The sequence below is a fragment of the Triturus cristatus genome, chromosome 1_1 (genome assembly GCF_964204655.1).
Source record: "Triturus cristatus chromosome 1_1, aTriCri1.1, whole genome shotgun sequence".
NCBI lineage: Eukaryota > Metazoa > Chordata > Amphibia > Caudata > Salamandridae > Triturus > Triturus cristatus.
The window spans coordinates 103,963,344-103,982,721 of NC_140579.1; the positions used below are offsets into that span (position 1 = coordinate 103,963,344).

The window sequence follows — 19,378 nt, forward strand, 5'->3', positions numbered from 1 at the left end:
GGAATCAGAGACCGAAACCAGTGGTCGGGGTATGGCTTTAGCAACCCACCACCAGGCCACTTTAGCAATTGGAGAGGTCCACTACTATCCAATCGATATGATTGCCTGGATATGGTGGACTGACTACCATCTCTACCCATGACAGACAGCAGTTACAACAGCGTCTTTCCTAACCCAAAAGACCCCTGTAAGAGCATTCGGGCGGCTGGCTCCTTCTCGCCATCTTTGTATGGTACCCAGCTTGAGTCTTCCCCTCCCCAGTACACCCTGACCCAACAGCAGTCATCTTCTCCTCACCAGGTCGCGTGTCACACCATGTCAGCTACCCCCGCAGACCCGCTCCCAAATCTACAATCTACTACTCCCCAACCCAGTGAGCCTAAACCCAACCCTCCTCTTTCTGCTATAACCACTCAGTCCCCGTCCCAACTCCCACATTCCTCTGCTGAACCTCAGCCTCCAAATTCTACTTTTTCATCAACCCAGGACCTTCCAATTTTATTCTGGAACGTAGCTGGCTTAAGATCGAAAATCCATCTTCAGTCTTGGGTGGAAGTAACCAACAAATTTAAGTTAATCTGCCTAGAAGAAACTTGGGCAATTGACCCTATTCATATTCAGGGTTTTAAAACATTTCACCTCCCTTCCTTACCGTCCACTCATGGTAGATCCAAGGGCGGCTTAGCCATCTATGTTTCCAACTTAATTCCCTTTACGATCACGGAAGTTCCGTTAGTCTCGTCAATTTCTCAAATCCTCAAAATAGTTCCAGACAATAACTCCTGTTATTATCTCATCAATATGTATAATAACTCTTCACCCAGCGACTGTGTAAAATCTCTGTCGGAAATTACTTTGTATTTACAAGACCAAAAAGCTATGAATCAAGAGTTAAATTGTCATATTGTGTGGGGTGGGGATTTCAATGTGTATTTGTGTAACAATCATAGCAAAGGTATTTGTGGGCTTTTAGACGAGCATGATGTCCCCCTGGCCCACTTCACCCACAGTACAGTGGGTCACGCACTAAACATCTGTATTTTCGCACTAGAACTTGAATTCGCGAACATTTTAGTGTGTCCTGCTGTAGAGTTCAAGACGACTTTTCATGGTAGAGGTGCTACCACAATCATCGATTTTATTTTATGCTCTCAATCCCTAAACAACCGACTGAAGCAATTTACAACTGGCACCGACCCCTCAAGCGACCACTACTCAAATAGCATAACCATAGCATTAAATACTCCATCCTCAGCCTGCCCAAAAACAAGCCTCTTAGCGCAGCACTCTCTGGAGATGAATAAAATTAACGGTTATACTGTTAAGTGGACGATGACCAACCCCACAGAGATCACCAGTAAGATCATCCAAAAAACCCTTCCTTTAATCCACCACTGTCTGGAGACGTCATCTTCCCCCCCAGCTGATCCTCTCCAGCTTTGTCAAGATATTAGAAGTCATCAGACAAGAGCTTACCCGTCCCCATAGGACTCACGACAATGATAAAGACTCAAGAGGGTGGTTTGATTCCCGTTGCCGTAAAGCGCAGCGTGCACTGAAAAATGCTCTACACAATCAGACTAGGGACCAGCCCCAAATTGCCTCCTTAAGGAAAAACTATAAGATGGCACAGCAATCCCGTAAACGGGAAATAAAAAATAATCTCTGGGCCCAACTACACCAGAGCACTCTAACCAAGGACTCCACCATGTTTTGGAGAACAGTTAAGGCCCCTTTCCTAGCTGATGAAACCGCGATACAGCATCTAGATGTGGCAGTACCCGCTGATAAATGGGTAGCACACTACTCGCAGATCTTCGGGGACAACCCCTTGACAACCGAGGCTCCCAGACCAGATGCGGAAGCTCCCACTAGCAATAACATCTTCCCTATTGACCTCCACTTCGATCTAGAGGAGATAATCACAGCACTGACTGCCTCAAAGACCGGTAAGGCGCCCGGTCCAGACGGGGTCCCCTTAGACATATTTGTGAGCAATATAGATCTTTGGTCTCCAATTGTCACACAGGTCATGTCTGCAGTTACCCAGATCGGCCTTATTGATTCTTGGTCTACTTCTGTGCTCCTGCCCATTTTCAAAAAGGGAGATCGGGACAACCCAGCCTGCTACAGGCCCATCTCCCTTTTGGATTCCCTAGGTAAGGTTGCTGGCAGACTAATCCTGGAGCGATTAAGGGACTGGGCCACAGAGAATAAGATCTTAACTGACTTACAGTTTGGGTTCCAGGAGGGCCTGGGCACTGTGGAACAGGCCTTAAACCTGACTTTACTCATAGGCAAATACGCTGGGGCCAAAGGCGGTAAACTTCATCTAGTCTATGTGGACTTGAGTTCCGCATTTGATTGCGTAATTCATTCCAAGCTATGGGCGATCCTGAAAAATCTGGGCATAGATCTTGCACTGCTGAATTTTCTCCGAGAGCTATACTCGGACGCAAAAGCTTGTGTGAGATACGGTATCAAAGGGGAGCTTACTGAATCCTTTAACATCGAAAAAGGCGTAAGGCAGGGAAGCGTCCTTGCTCCATTCCTATTTAACATCTATACTAATGGACTGGAGCAAGCGATGCTAGCTGATAGCAAAGATCTCCCCTGCATAAGCTCCTGCCCTATCCCTGCATTACTGTATGCAGACGATTCAGTCATCCTAGCAAGGACACCTAATCAACTTCAGACCCAACTAGAAAAATACTGCGAATTTATGTCTTCTCTTGGTCTCAAAGTCAATAAGTCCAAGACTTTCGTTATGAATATCGGGAAGAGAGCCCAAAAATGTAAATCTCTCTTTATTGAGAAGACCAGATTAGAAACTGCCACTACCTACCCCTATCTAGGTATCCTTATTGATAACCACCTGTCCTGGAAATCTGCCATATCCAGCAAAAAACTGCAGTTTCAACGCACAACATCTGCACTGACTTCGTTCTCTAGGAAACTGGGTAAGCCCGCTCCTACTGTGCTTTTGAAGATCTACCAAGCTAAATGCATGAGTGTGGCTACATACGGCGCCGGAGTCTGGGGCTATGTGTCCGCAGACGAGCTACAAATTATAGAAAACTACTTTCTGAAATACATATTAGCCCTCCCCCGTAGTGCTCCTACTTTCGGCACCCATGTGGAACTCGGTTGGGAGTATCTGACTGACATCATTAGTTACCAGCCGATTCTACTATGGCATCGTATATGGACTCAGGAGCAATGTCATCTAACTAGGTCACTAATATCTGACTGTCTCACTTTGTCCCATTGGAAAAAGATTCCTTGGCTGTTATATGTTTCAAAATTTTTGACAGATTTGAATCACCCTGCATATTTCACTGACCCTGAATCTCTATTGGACATATCCAGAAAATCTTTGAAAAAGCTATGTGCTGACCACCTAAGCGATCTTCGTTTGTGTTCTGAACTTGTCAAAAAGCCAAATGTTCATTTAACGATGGTCCAATCTTCTTATGGCATTCAACCTTATTTGTCATTTTTTCTGTCAAATTATGAGAGGTATGTTTTAACCAGATTTCGGTTTGATGTATTTTATCGCCTTGTCTCACTGCCTGTGCCCTTAGACTGGTCACGGGAACTAACAAACTGTCCCTGTGACGGTCTTACTCGCCAGTCAACTCTGCACGTAACCTTTTTCTGCGGTTTCTATAAATCCCCGCGGAAACGATGGCTGGTTCCATTGCTCCGACACTTAGGACTGAGAAGATGCAGACCGGCCCTTTTGGCACTTCAATACCTAGACACCCCGTACGTTGCCAAAACCGTAGCCTGCTTTCTCAAAGCCTGCTTGAAAACTCATTCCCAACTATTGGCAACTGTTTCCTAAGATTTTACTGACTACTGTGCTATTATTCTTGTATATAGAGTGTTAGTGTTTACTTGTAAAATGCCTGCCTTCCTTAGCAGCCAATGAGCAAACCGAATTTTTATAATGTTGTAATGTTTTAAATGTACTTTTTATGATTGTAAATTCAATCGAAATAAAGTTAAAAGTAAGTAAGTAATCCTATTAGAGCAAAATTCATAATCGCATGCATAAGCTGTGTTATCAAAATGCAAAATGTTCTCTAGCAGGGAAGCCGTGAGCTCCCCCCCCCTTCAGTGAAAGCAGCTAGAGCCACAGAAAGGAAGGCAGCCGTTGAGCACTCATAAGTCGCCCACTCTCCTTGTGTAACAAATCTAAAGCTCACAGAAGATAGCATCAGGGCCTTTCTTCAACTCACTGGCAAGGTTACCAAGATGGTGGCGCCGCTAGCACTGCACAGAGGCTTGCCTGCCATATTGAAAGCTGTAACCATTGGATTGGTTTTTAGGGGGGGGAATTGGGTGTCCAGTTGTGTTCCCTGTGATTGCATATGTTGTCAATTATTAATACCATAACCTTTCCTTTTTCATGACGTTTTTTTTTTATTCCTCATGGGATACACAGCTTGCTATACTTGCCAAATGTTTTGTTTATCGATGAATATCTATAAATAAGAACTGCTGAAAATGGGAGTGTTTTTAGGTCTCGCCTTGCTATCGCGTAAGCGATTGCAAAGCGAGACTATAGAATACGGGTTTCAAAAGTGCTCCCAAAAAGCGGATTGCATGGCTAGCACGCGCACAATCACGCGCATCGTGCCGCCATGCAATCCGCTTTTTGGGAGCACTTCAAAGGGTCCGCTCCCCTGCCCCCAAGCGAGCGCGCGCGCCATGCTCCGCCTGGCTTGTTTTTTTTTTTTTTTTTTTTTTTTTTTTAAACTTCAAGCGCGAGGCGCGCGTGCGGCCAATGCTTGTTTAGGACTTGTGCCCTGCCAACAGTCCTTCTTGGCTTTTTGTAGGTGTAATGTTACTTGTTGCATTATATATGTGGATGCAAGAACAGACACAGTAAAATACCGGTCGGGCGGCACACTATGCTAACCACAGATTTTTTGGGAGACACCCCATTCCCCCTCCCCCCCCAGTTTTTTCATCCCACTTAAAGCCCTTGGTGTGAGTGACCCTTCAAACGGTACACAGCCATCCACAGTCGTACCCAGCACTCCATGGGCCTGTACCATCCAGCACGCGGGGTACACTGTACAGGAGCATCCATCCACAGATATACTGTTGACAGCCCTTCATGCTTCACTACTAACCTACATGTGAGAAATACACGGGCAGGCATCCACAGATGTGCATAGACGTCCACAGATTTGCACAGCGCTTGGTAAGCAGCCATCCACGCACGCAACAGCCCGCCGTACAGCTGTGCGCCTCTGCAGGCGGTACACAACTTTTCACAGAGGTACACGGACCCCCATAGGGCTAAACATATCTGGGTAGGCAGCAGTTCGCATAAACCACAGTTCCCCCTTAAACTGTGCAATCCTGCAAACGGTACACGGCCCTGATGCGCGCAGTCGAACACAGGTGTACTCACTCAGCCCTCCACGGAGCTGCGCGAGCGCCGCGAACCTGCGCGTGGAGCATACGGGGGTGCACGAGCGTCCAACCGCCCACAGGTGCACCGCCCACAGGTGCACCGCCCAAAGCCCTGCACGGCTCGCTGCTAACGTGCGCTTGAGATAAACAACCTTCCACAGGACACAGACGTCCCAAGGGGTCCACAGGTGTGCACAGCTCAAGATAGGCCACCGTTCCCATGCCGCACAGCCCTCCTCGCGTGCACACAGCACTTCACGCAGCTGTGCGAGCCTGCAACGGGTGCAGCCCTGCAGGGGGGTACAGTCTTCCACAGAGGTGCACAAGCATACCAAGGTCTGCACCCCCCGAAAGAGAGGCACAATTAAGACCCGCGCTGATGTACTTAGTAATCCACAAAGGTCTACAGCCCTTCATAGAACTGTGTGAGCGAGCGTGCACAGAGAGAACAAATATCGGAAGAGAGGTCCAGTCATCCACAGAAGTACACGGACCGGCTTGTGTTTTTTTAACTTCGATGCTATAAAATGAACTGGTACTTAGTGATTTTTGCGGTGGTGATGATTACAATACCGATTAATAACTTGTGTTTTTTATAGCGCTACATAGTAGTCTTATTTGGACTCGAAGAGCTATAAATACCAACTGTAATTGTAACCCAGTTTACCTGTCACCCAATGCACTGTCCTTGGAAGGACGGTGTTGGATCTAGTGGCATGCACATGACTTTCGAATTGACCGTAGGTGTCTACCTCACCGAGCCCCCTTGGCGGCCATGTTGGGTAAGGACAAGGTTGCACATCCATACAGTAGCTCTGCCTTGCATTATATGCTGCTGTGCGTTGGTCCTCCCAACCTATATTGTTGTACACCGAGTCTCCCTCCTTCCACGAATATGTATATGCTCCCAGGTCGAAAGCCAAGGCCCTCTATTGGAAATCAATGTACGTCAGGGCAGGGTCAGCCTCAGTAATGATGGCCGGACAGTAAAACTGGCCAAGGAGAAAAGAGCAGATAAACCGGGGCAGAGGCCAGCAAGGCAGGGGACACATTGGTCATGCTCCCTTCGTAGTCAATAAATCACTCCGGCCAGTATTACCGAGACTCGTTATTTAATCAGTTACGCTTCAATAGGACTCCGTCATGTTAAAAGAAAAACAATTTGTGAAACTCTCATTGTGTGCACATTTGTAACCTTTTAAAAAGCGTACACCCAATGGCAACCTTCATTTTTTTTTTTTTTTTACTAAATTTGGATTTGACTGTTTCTCGCGGCCTCGCAGACGGAAATATGAATGTATGTGTGTGTGTGTGCGCATCTGTGTATGTGTGCATGCCTGTGTGTGTTTGCCTGTGTATGTGAATGCATCTGTGTGTGTGTGTGTGTGCGTGCCTGCGTGTATGTGTGCGTGCCTATGTGTGTGTGCCTGTGTATGTGTGCGCATCTGTGTGTGTGCATCAGTATGTGTGTGCGTGCCTGGGCGTGTGTGCGTATTGACTGACATCTCGGTTCCGTTTAAGCTATTGGCATTGTAAATGACGATGTCTTTTATTTATGTTTGAAAAACAAAAACGCAAATAAAAGGCATTGTTATTTGCAATGTGAATAGCTCAAACTCGCGTAAATGCGAGACCTATTGCATTGTAAATGCTTGTTTGTTTATATTTCTAGTCCGTCATCAGTGTTGTCTTCATTATAAACAGCTTTTCAGGGCTCACCTTTGTCAGAGAAATGAGGTCATTGCTCCCAGAGCTTTAGATTGAAGTGGGGGCTGGGTTGGTGCAGGGCATTGGACCCTCTATAAGACTGTTGGATACAAAAAGTCAGCTGTTGTTTTAATCCATGCACGTTAAAAAAAGATTGTTTTCAATTATATATTTTAAATGTGATTTTAAATCGCTTCTGAATACCAGGGCCAGAGTGGCTATTCCACGTCTCTGGCGTTTCCCCTGTGGGCTGCAGAGTACATTACTGCTTTCAGAGCTGGGTTAGCGGCCATCGCCCAGCCAAGCCTCCTGCTGGTGGGGCTGGTTTGATCATTTTTGCTAGAGCAAATTGTTGTTTCCAGTCAGTCATGGTCCTGTACTATTTTATCATACATCGCATACATGTTTTTTTTTGGTACTGCTAAATACTTAACAAAGTCTCCTTCAGTTCAGGATATGTGCGCTGTGCCAGAGCTCTCGGGGGTTGAGCCCATGTTTAAATTTTTGAATTGTGTGTTGGACCTTGCAATATTTTGGACTTAATACTTGGGAAGGACTCGTATCCTCCCCAATTGATATCTTTTTTTTTTTCAATTAGTGTTTATGAAATGGTGATTCCTTGCGTCTTGGTCAGATAATGCTACAGCTGTCATTGCTTGTACCCTGTGTGGGAACAATAGATTTGTTGTGACATCCATTTATGACTTTATTGCAGAGAAACCATTTTTAGGTCTCGCCTGACCCAGCGCATGCGCTGGTCTGGCGAGACATTTAGTAGGTGGGTTTTGAAAGTGCTACCCACATTTTTGTGCTGGCTACAAACTTCAGTGCACAATGGCGTGCACGCGCACAGCTGCTCCCTGCATTCCCCCCTCCCTTCTCGCCCAGCCATCTGCCTTTCCTCCGCCAGCCTTCAGCACCATACCCCTCCACCCGTTGCTGCGCGCGCATCCCTAGCGTGCTTTAGTGCGTCATCGCGATCGTGATGACTTTCGCTTTTACGGCCGCACGGCGCTACTTATACTGCCGCGCGGCCAATGCTTGTTTGTTTTGTTGACCTTATGTACGGTTAACATTCGTTAAATGAATATCTATTCTTGCTTCAGGCAGTTACTAGATGTATGGCAAAACAACAATGCACAATAGGTTTCATTACAATGTAAGCTAGTGGAGTCCGCGTATTGTGCACTTTCTTAAGGAAAGTACAAACTGATGGTGCTCCGTTGCTTGCTCTGTCCTCCCCAAGGCATTGCATTTCAGTAACGTTTAAGTTGTAGCTTGTTTCGGGCAATAGTTATAAAAACTTTTTTTGTAACATTGTTAAATGAATTGGGAGTCTGTGTGTCTACTCTTGTATGCCAACGGTTGGACTCTAACCTCTAATGCCCAGTGTATTTGTCTTTGTAGGGAATAAAGGTGACACCGTTATTCAGAGCACTACGTTTGCACATTTTGGGTGACGTGATGAATCGGCTTTTTTCAGATTTGTCTTTTTATGAAGTCACTTATTTTAGGCAAAAATGCATTTGCGAGGCAGGTCTTGGCTTATATTTGTACTGTGAATATTTTGCCATTTTTATAGCGCTGTAGCGCTAATGACGGCAGAGAACCTTCTATTGAGTTGCATAAATTCGATCACAGACATAAATCTAGTTTGTCTTTAGAATGACATCCCCAGTGATGTAGATTTGTTTCTGTTTCCAGTGAGTGCCTTCATTAGTTTCCACCGTTCTTTTTAGTTGGTAGTTACCCTGTTTCTTTGTTCTTTATTGGGCATTCCTTTCCCATGGGTTCCAAATCAGTGGGAGATTACAAAAATATAATTTGCGGCTGAAGCGCTTAATTATCCCTTTTGAGACGATTATATTTAAATCTGTTATTCTTACTGTTATTTTGGGTTTTATGACTTGGAGATGTAAAATATTAACTGTGAAGCAGTAAGCCTCTCACTGAGGATATGATTCAATTAAAAGTTTAAACAGATTGAAGTCATTTTGTTTAACCGTATAATTGAAAACGCCTCTGTGTTATTAACAAATATCTAGCAATTGTGTGAAACTGTATTCAGTAGGTTGAACTTTATTGTAAAGCAGGCTTAATTTATTTTATATCTACAATTGCCTATTTGTGTGGTTATTTAAGCTTCCAACAAAAATGGGAGTACATTACAAACATAACATTTGAATAATTTACCAATATCCTTTCTAAATGTATTCAGGCTCCTGCAGAAATAAATCCACATTCCTACTTGACTGTTTTTATCTCCTGTTTGCTTATAATTTTTACAAAGCGCTCCATATGTTGCATTCCTGTTGCTTCAGAGTTGTTCAATTCACAAATCTATTGTGTTTTGGTAAGAGTTGAATCCGACCTCCCACCAGATCCTAGCGTGCCATTTGATGGCTTCTTAAGACAAGCATTGGCATAGACAATAGGTCTTGCCTTTGGGGCCTTATAAGTGTTTAGCCATGCAACAGTTAATGTTGTTGCACCAAGGATATTGGGCTGCATAACTAAATACTGATAAGGTCCCAAAAGCGAGACCTTTTGGCTATGCCAATGCTTGTTCTTGCTAGCTACCATCGAAGGTACCATGGAGAGTTTAGCATCAGAGGATCCAAGTGTTCTTTACCACTTAAAACAGTGTGGGGGATTCACCCCTCGTCCAAGTCCACAGATTTATGGATCTGTTCTGAGGGAATCCTATTCAACAAAGAACTTCATCTATCGTTTAGTGTGGATGGACCCCTATAATACTGCATTTACAGGTAAGTAACGTTTTCTTGTCGGTGCTGTTGAGGATTCAGAGTGGAGATCCAGGTGGAGCTTTGACATTAACTTCTCAAAGGTTTGACTGCAGCTCTCATAAATCTTGTCTCTCTCACAGATTTCTGGATCCACATAGGTGACAACATCATTGGCCGGCATGAAAACTGCCACATCACTCTTCCAGCGCAGTCTGTCTCCAAAAAGCATGCTGTCATTGAGGCAGAAGCGGATTGCCACACCATCTATGATTGCGGCAGCCTCAACAAGACGCGGCGCCGCAAGGCTATATTGAAGCCCCACGTCCGCTATGCCCTGGCCAATGGAGATCTGCTGCTTTTTGCCGATGTGGCATGCCAGTACTTCATCCTGCCCAGTGAGAACACCAGAGAAGAAAGCACGTCACCCCAACACCAAGTGGCTGTCTCCCGTGAAAATGCTACTCGCGAAGCACCTGAAGACTTTGATTCGGACGATGAGTCTGCATTTGTTCCTGCCACACAGACTAATGCGGTGAAGTCGCTAGTGTTCGAAAAGACGCCAGCCACACGGCGGATGGGGTATGGAGGTGTGCTAGCTAAAGATTCAGAGGATGATGATGAAGGGGAGAATACAATAAACCCAACTGGCAGGTACAAGGGAAGTGAAAGTGAGTATCATTTGCGTTATCCTACTCTGTTGTGATAGCTAGCCAGTACTATGTATCCTCAGACCAACTGTGGCCCTGTTACTTCTGAAACTGCTGAGAGTTGAGTATTTACTCACAAAGAATTCACATTTAAAAGAACTATTTGCCATTTTAAATACACACTTGTCAGTGAAGACACCTCCACTGTACAACATCTGTTTGACATTCTGAACCAAGCTTTCCGCACCCTTGTGATAAACAGAGCAACAAGTAAAATAGGCTTTCCTTTTGACTCCTCATTAGGCCTTTTTTAGGTCTTGCGCCTAGCGTTGCAGTTCGCAGCACTGCTCGCGCAGCGCAAGACATTTTGTAAGTGGGCTCTGGAAGCTGACCACATGCTCGTGCGTGTGGTTTTGCTTTCGCAGGCTGGCATTGGCTGTAGCGTGCTTTAAAAAAATAAAAAAAAGGCTCGCGATTGGGCAAAGGCGGGCACTTGTCCCGCCTTTGCTCCGCCCATTCCTGTCTGTGTCTAGGACACGCATCAGCGCGCGGCACAGACGACAGGCTCCCTCGCCTCCTGCTCCTCTGTGGTGCACACGCACCACTGGTTTCGATTCCCGCGTCAGCTCTTCTGTGGTGCGCACGCACCACTGGTTTTACAGGGCTTTCTCCTGCCTGCTGCAAAAGGTTGTCATCCCTGGTGCGTACCTGGTCCTACACTCTGCATAATTAAGAGGGGGCTTTGGTCCTGTATAGCATTGCCAATCTCTGCACACACGCGCAGTTTTACTCCTACCCAGCTTCTGCCAGGATCCTCCAGTCTCCTCGCTGTTGGTGTCCGGTGCCCTCTCCACCGCCCTTGTCATACCCTTGCAGCCCACTCTAATCCCACTGATGACATGGAGGGCCTGTCAGGGCCCCCCTCCCCTCCCTACTCCCCACGCCACACAGGGGGCCGATCAGCAGTTTCGGCTCGCTGACAAAACGGTTTGTTCTCCTCTTTTGCTCCGTGCACGCCTGACTGGAGCTGCTGGCGGGCTCCCAGCGGAAGTGCTTCGGCCATCCATCTTACAAAAACACAAAATGCGCCCCTCACTGTCAGCTGTTGCAGGGACCTCTCTGGCCTTGGGTCCTGCACCCCCGAGGACACACACGGCTCGAGAGGGAGTCCCTTCTGTGGTACCTTCAGGCAAGGAGCCATCACGGAGCCACTGGGCGGCCTCACCCTGACCAGGGTCTGAAGCCGGAGAGCAGGAGCCGTGTAGATGAGGGGAACTCTGTCTGAAAATTTCAGCTCAGAAGAGGGCCATTTCAGCTTGGCGAAAACTGAGGTTCGACATTGGGTGTATAAGGTGGTCATCACGTTGGCACAAGCTATAGGTACGTGGTCACCTGGCCGCATGCTAAGGTCACTAATGGCACCTCCCATAGCCACTGGTCCGAATCCCGTCGGGTCCACTCAGCCTTTCATCCTTCCGAGGCCGTTAAAATGACTACCATTTGAGTTGGATAGCAATACACATCTGTTATTTCAGTGCTAGGAGGAGCGTGCAGGGGTGCTATTGAAAAGCATGTTGTGTCGCAGTGTATGTGTTCTGCGGTGCTGGCCGCCTCGTTAAGTTAGTGTTGTGATGTTGCTTGTCTCCCAGCTCCTGTGTGATTACAGCATTTGTAACAGTTAGGCGATCACCTGGTTGTGTTGCTGACTTTGGAGTCCAGAGGCCTGGGTACTGAGCCTGTCTTCCTGTTTGTATGCCATGATAGCTGTATTATGCTGGCCCTCCAGGCGGCGGTGTCATTGTGGGAATCTGCCAACAAGCACTAGACTAGACAATGCATGTTTGACTTCCCATCCTACTGACCTCTTCTTGCCCTCCAGGGTTTCTGGGCTTCAGAGGTAGTCTCTCATTGTGCTTCTTGTTTCAGTGTGTGCATCAGCTTACCTCAGGGTGATGACGTCACTGCTCCCAGTTAGGAATCCTGTCATTCAATGGGGCAATGATCGGTGACTGAAAAAGCGCTCTTCATCTCATCTCTCGGACTGGGGCCCGGGGGTTCTTCATCTCATGTAAACAGTCCCCACGTTTTCTGCTCTGTGGTTACATGTATTTATTTATTTTGTGACTTATATAAATCACACCCTAACCTACAGGGTATCAGGTGGGTTTGTAAAGAAGTCTGTGCGCATCCCTGGATACAGCAGCAAACCACACCAAAGCAACAGGACAGCAGTGTACACAAAGTAAGATCACGCCCAGGACATCTCCAGTGTGCAGGCAGGAGCTGAGGCAGATGACGAGATTTCCATTCCAGGACAATAACAGGAAATGGTGAATTCATGAAGCTGAATCCATATTTGTGTTGAGCACAGAGTAGGCAGTTGAGATGATGGCGACGTGGACAGCGCTTGCCACCAGAACGCTTGAGTTGCATGCAGCTTGTGAATGTGTGACTCATGGGTCCTTTCAATGGTGGCAGTAAGTGTTGTATCTGGAAACAAGCCTTGCACCTTAACACAAACGCCACGATGCGCAGAAGCGAGCTGTTTCATGTTGACATTCAGAGGTCAAGTAACATGTCCCAATTCAGTTCTCTCATGCCCTCTTTGGCCATGTCACTATCAGTGCACAGGCACACTCGTTCAAATTCGAAAGCTGTTACATTATATATTCAGGAATAGTGAGGTGTGTATTTAATATTGTAATACAGCAGCAGCTCACTAATATTACTACAAATAATCTCTGTGACACCCTCCTATTTCTCAAATATGAGGTTCTGTTTTTATCTAATAGAAACATTATTTATGAATGTTGCATGAAACATAAACGCAACATTTCTCTGCAAAATGTGTGTAATAGACAAGCATTTGCAATGCAATAGGTCTCGCATTACTAAATGTTTGTTATTGGCGTTGCATTATTATCAGCAACGCTAATAGCTCAAACGTTTACTAATGCAAGACCTGTTGCATTGCAAATGCTTGTTTAACCGGGAGCCGTTTTCTCTAGCTACGACCATGTGAGAGTTGGCCTGTTCCTCTTTGTTGGACCTAAGATCCGGGGGTAGCTTGGCTTAAGGGGGAAGGCCTATACTCGTTCGCATGTCGTGCTTACACTACACTCGTCTTGCACCCCAACGCACCACCACCAAAAATGATGCTACACCAGGAAATTGAGAAAGATGGAAAAACTTTATCTTCCCTTATTTCTTGTTTCTTCATTTCTTTTCTCTTCAGGACAAATCAATTATTACACCACCCACAGCAGTGGCTTAGTAATTTGAATAGAGTCAGTCGCTTAAGTGCCGCTCATAACAATGACCTGGCATATTGAGTTGAGTGAAGAACTACACAGTCGCATATGATACCGACATTACCTGGTAAAGGTCAATAAATAATATGCCGTACTTAGCCTGGACACTACTTTAAATAGGGGCAATAAATAATATGCATCACATAGTAAGAACATTGCACTGTCAAGATAAGCATTAATTACCAGGCTGCACTTAGCATGGCACTACTTTAAATAGGGTCAATAAATAATATGCAACACATAGCATGAACATTGCATTGTCAAGATAAGCATTAATTACAAGGCCGCACTTAGCATGGCACTACTTTAAATAGGGTCAATAAATAATATGCAACACATAGCATGAACATTGCACTGTCAAGATAAGCATTAATTACAAGGCCGCACTTAGCATGGCACTACTTTAAATAGGGTCAATAAATAATATGCAACACATAGCATGAATATTGCTAGCACTGAAAACCAGGCCCTATCAACCTAGCGCTGCCCACAACACTTAATAATGCTTCAAAGTATGGCAGGTGGACACAGCGCCATCCTTAGCAGATCAATAGCGCCTCTAGATCATAACTCCTACCCTCACGCTACACCCGGTAACTTAATAGCGCTTCCTACTCTGGTCACTTAACATAGCGCTTTACATGGGGCCCTTCAACCAAGGCGGAGGAATATAACGCTTCAAATCTGGCGCTTTGAAGGGGTTGGGGCCAAAGGTCCTGGACCAGCAGTCAGAGTCTTATCCTGACGATTAACGAGTCCTGCAGGGACAGAGGGCATGGACCAGTCTCCTCCTTCGTCGGGAGTCGTGTGGGCTCACCCGGCTTACGAAGCACTTCCCCGGGGGAGGGGCGAGTCCTGGGCCTCTCTCCGGCCTTCCGCCCGCCTCCCCCACTGGGGTTACCTGATTCTTTGACCCTCGCGGGTCTGGCAGTGCACACTTCGGCTCCCTCCCGGCGATGTCCGGGTCGAAGGGGGATGGCGCTGGGCTCCCGGACAGGCCAGATGTGGCCTGGGAGCTCCGCTGGATTCCAGGGCTTTCCTCACGGTTGCCGAGGTCCGCGCCCGCAGCCGCCCACGACACTACGGCGGGGGCGCGGCCCAACCAACCAATGGTACTACAGCGGGGGCGGCGATTGGCAGCCCGCCCCCGTCAGGTGATGCGAGTATTTGGCTTCGGCCTAGCGCGGCCCACAGGAAGCCTCGGTGACGCCTCTCTCTCTCAGAGGGCCACGCCTCCAAACACCGGGACAGCGATTCTCTTCAGGGAAGCCTCAGCGGGGGCGGCCCAAGTCACGGAGCGATCCGCAGCCTAGGAGCAAACCATCCACGCAGCCAGCACTCCTGGGGCTGCGGCGCTTATCACTTCCCCACCTCAGAACAGCGGTCAGTTTCAAGGTCTGGGCATTCCAGGGTTCCGGGGAGTCACAGAGGCATAGGGCCTTGGATCGGTGAAGGGAACTCCTTAACTTTGTGTCTCTCAGGGGTCCTGGCTAGGCAATTAGCCCTACTTGACGGCTTGTTCCCTAAGGACAGAGGCTACCGGTCGGGTCAGGTCACCAGATAGAGGGCGGTGTCAACCAGGGGGAAAATAGCCGGCCCAAAGGACAGTCAATCCCCCCCTTATAGTGCACCCACCTCCCCACGCAAGTGCCTGCCTCCTGGCTCCTCACCTCACGCCATCTACCTAAAATGGCCGCCGCCCCTCACTCCTATATATAGCCTGGGCCCTGACTAGCCAGAGGGACCCAGAAGGTTCTGGAATCCCTCATGACAGCCTATGGCCCAGGCTCTGAGGTGACAGTTTAGGCCACCATTTTGTAGGGGAGATGTCATTCACCCTCCATTTTAGAGGAGCACCTTGTGCCTCATCCTCATTTAGTGAAGATGGGCACCCAGGGCCTCTACGTTAACACCAAAAAAATATAGTGGACAGGAAAAAAAAATGAGAAGAGGAAGGGACAAAAAGAAAAGAATTGAGGAGGGAACCACCGAAGGGCTGACAGGTCTAACACTCTTTAGTCTGCTTCCTCATCATTTACAAGTTCACCAAAGAAAAGCCTGCTTCTTTGTCTGCTGATCTCATTGCGCTGCTGTGCTCTTTCCTGTTCTATATGGTCACAGTATTGTGCCCCCTACTTCTGTCTCTTCTGATTGCCAATCATTCATCTAGGGTATTTTGTTAAGGGTGCTGTGCCACATTTGCTTCCATTTCAGGGCGCTTTTTGCAGAAGATTGGGGAACCGGAGGGATGGGCAGTGTGGCAGAATTATGTGGGAAGTCAGTGATCCTTTTTTGCTTGACTTGGGAGGCGTTTTTTCTGCTTGACTGATTCGTAAGGCCATGATCTGGTGGCAAGACCAGGCTTCTGTAATTTATGTTGCTGGAAATGTCCTTGTGGATTGGAGAGAAGACTATGAGAGGTAGGCCTTCAACAGCAGACTGAAAAAACTCAGATAAGTAGCTTACAATGTGGTCATGCAGGGCACTTTGGACTAACCAGAGGGTCTTGAACTTTATCCTTTCTTTTAATTGTTTGCAAACGCGTGGTTTTCAATGCTGGTGTATTGTGATCATGGCACTGTAGCTCATATGAGCCTGGTTGAGTTGTTTTGGACTCGCCAAGGTTTGAAGATTTCCTTGTTGGGCATCTTTCATGTTAAAGTTGACATTGACATGCTCTGCCCACGATAGTGACTAGGAGTTTGAAAGTTTGAGTTTTTGGATCACAAGAGCAGCAGGTTAAGGTAGGGCAGTGTGGGTGGATATGTCAGTCTAATAATTTAGTGAAGCTAAGGGCTTGTCAAGAGCCACGATAAGACGTTGAGATGGAGATCACGTGCTGTACATAGTGTGGACCGGTAGCTCTTCAGGAGGTGGGGCATTTCTGGGTGATGGGTGAGGTGACAGGCAATCCAAAGGCGGTGAGATGTTTCTTAGGAGTAATCGTGTTTGAGGGTGATGTTGGATGTGTTTTTCAGAACGTTTCGTCCCTTGCTGGGTGTCAGTGCCTATGCTACCTATAAAGGGGCAGAAGTAATTATTTACTAACACTGGGTGTGATATCATGTTAAAGTCACAATTGTTCAGCTTCTGTTCATTGTAGCAGGTGATGAATAGGTGATGTTTAAACTTGTTAGTCGGAATGGTGCCCTGTTGTAAGTGCACACTGGGCTTGCATGGGCTCTTAAGTGCTGCTCTTGCTCAACATCTAGTGATGATGGACAGGATGGATCCATTGGTTAAAGGTTTGGGATGAAACAGATTGGATAAACTAGTTTCAATGACCAAATTCTTGCAGTTACAGATTAGTTGCATAGTCTGTGCCCAGGTAGTCCCATTTTTTGGTATTAATTGTGAATCAATTATTCCACTACGCTCGCCAGGGCATAGACTGGGCCAGACTTAATGGACCATAAGCTTGTATAGGAGACTAGAACCTCTTCCCAAAGTCCTCTGCTTCTGGTCCAGTTGTTTCTGGTGTCAGTGTTAGTATTGTTAGTTTTACCACATGCCTATTGCAGGTTCCTTGAAGCATGATTGTTTTGACATACCCTCCATTGGTGGCTATGATGGTGGCACTATGTAATTCATGTGATGAGTTGTGCCAATTTTATAAATTAGCAAGATGGAAGCATCTTGCTGTAAGTGAAGGTGGTGTGTGAAAAATCTGAAAACTAATTTGTTTGTATAACCTCTCCATGCTTTTCACTCTCTGGCTCGCACCGGGACACGCTTCGAAGTAGCTGAGCGCGTTATAATTTTATATAACATGTGCCTATGGACATATGTGCATGGGTCGTGCTGTTACATTTTTATAGTTATAGATCACACCACTTCCTGACCTATTTCCACTTCACAAACACAATGTGTACGATACCGTGGTAACTAGGCCATCTATTGGTGGTCATTGCTATGCGTTCACAGAAAAGAAAGCGTCCCGTCTGAATATACATGCAGAAGGCTCATTTCTCTCTGACAGTGGTCCCGTAACATTTGAGTGCTTGAGAAGAAATCTACTTTAGTAGCAGCCACAGACACATTTAACACAGTACTGGCTGCCCACAGTTGAAACTGATGTGACTGAAAGTTCCTTCCGAGCCAGTTTGTGTTTTCCTCACAGGGCTAGCTGCCAACAGACAGCAAGGCCTTCTGCTTGCCCTGGGCACTGTATAAAACCGTTTTTCAGGGTGGCCATATGTATTCATTCTGCTTGTTAAATGATGTTCTTTTCAGGTTACCTTCAACATCTTCTGTTTGAATTGAGGAGCCAACAGGAGTCTTGTAGTCTCTCTCCTCCTAAATGTTGGAATGTTGAGGAGTAGATTGGAAGCCGACAGAGCGGCGGAGTGAATTAAATCATAGGACCCTCTAAAATTATTCACATAAAAAATGCTATCCCTCCATTAGGGAGCATTCCAAACATTTTGTTCATTTTAATGCGCTTCTTCGAGACCTCAGACTTGCAAGCCCAGGCTGCCTTTTGCACCATCCCAGAATGCGCACCGGCAACTCTGTGGTACCTTGAAGCCATTTTAGTTCATTTTTTTTCTCAAAGTCTACAGGGCACTGTAAACACTTTGTTAGTAGCTTGTTCTTGGCTGTAGATACACATTTTCTGCATATTCCTGGCATCTGGTGTTGAGCTTGGATGTTTGTATGCTGTTTTTCTTGAAAGTGTTTTGAGTCACAGGATGTTCTTAGTCAACAATGCGCATCAGCACCGACTCCAACTTAGATTGTTTTTTCCATTATAGGGTTTGGATGTACACCGAAAGGGTTCAGAGATAATCATGTTTCCCACAATGTTTTTGGACGATATCCTTTCCTTTCAAGTCTTCGGATCACGCTACCACGCGATACAACATCTGTTCTGGACTACTATGTTCCCTTGCACATATCTTTGCCTCGTACAGTAGATGAACGTTCCTTCTTTATAGAGTTCTTTGAATTATTGAATATCCTTCTACATTCCACAATACATAGCAGTTGTGCGCTTACCATTTTTGTCGAGCCTTGAAGAAGTCCCGTTGGGACGAGACGCGCCGGCTATAATCTTGTGCTGTGTTTTTAACAAAAAGAAATTGAAAAAAGAATAAAGGAATGATGCACCATTAAGCAACCGAAGTCTTATTTGATTCATTTGGGAGACTAAAATGTCATTTCTTGAACACGGACTATTGATGGATACTGTTGTTGATTCCGAAATTGTAATTAACTATAGGTGTGTGCTGAGCCACTTCTTGTCTTTTATGTTTTTGGAACCACGTAGTTTGGTTTCGACATGCACACGTTGGAAACCAGTATGCTTCTCAATGACTTGCCGTCACTCTGTTTCCTGGGATACCTTTGGAAGACTGATGACCAACACTCGCACCGTGGGCCTCCCTGCGCCCTTTGGGGGCCTCATGTCCTCCATCGAACTTCAACACCGAAGAGTGCAGACCACAAGGGGTGATGAAACAAATGCCATTCCAACATTGCCATTGGGACAACTCTAAACACCCACGGTCGGCGCATCATAACATCTGTAACTTGT

At 46.4% G+C, this 19,378-nt stretch overlaps 1 protein-coding gene across 7 annotated transcripts in view; it reads left to right on the plus strand.

The window, feature by feature from the left end:
* Positions 1-19,378, plus strand: part of MDC1 (mediator of DNA damage checkpoint 1) — a 212,987-nt gene that overhangs the window by 91,130 nt on the left and 102,479 nt on the right. For all 7 annotated transcript variants that reach the window (XR_014962557.1, XM_085609059.1, XM_085609185.1 and 4 more), the window contains exon 3: positions 10,025-10,552. Coding sequence is in view for 6 of the 7 variants with exons in the window: in XM_085609059.1 (XP_085465185.1) it covers positions 10,025-10,552 (528 nt within the window). In the remaining variant the exon portion in view is untranslated. The remainder of the gene's footprint in view (positions 1-10,024; positions 10,553-19,378) is intronic.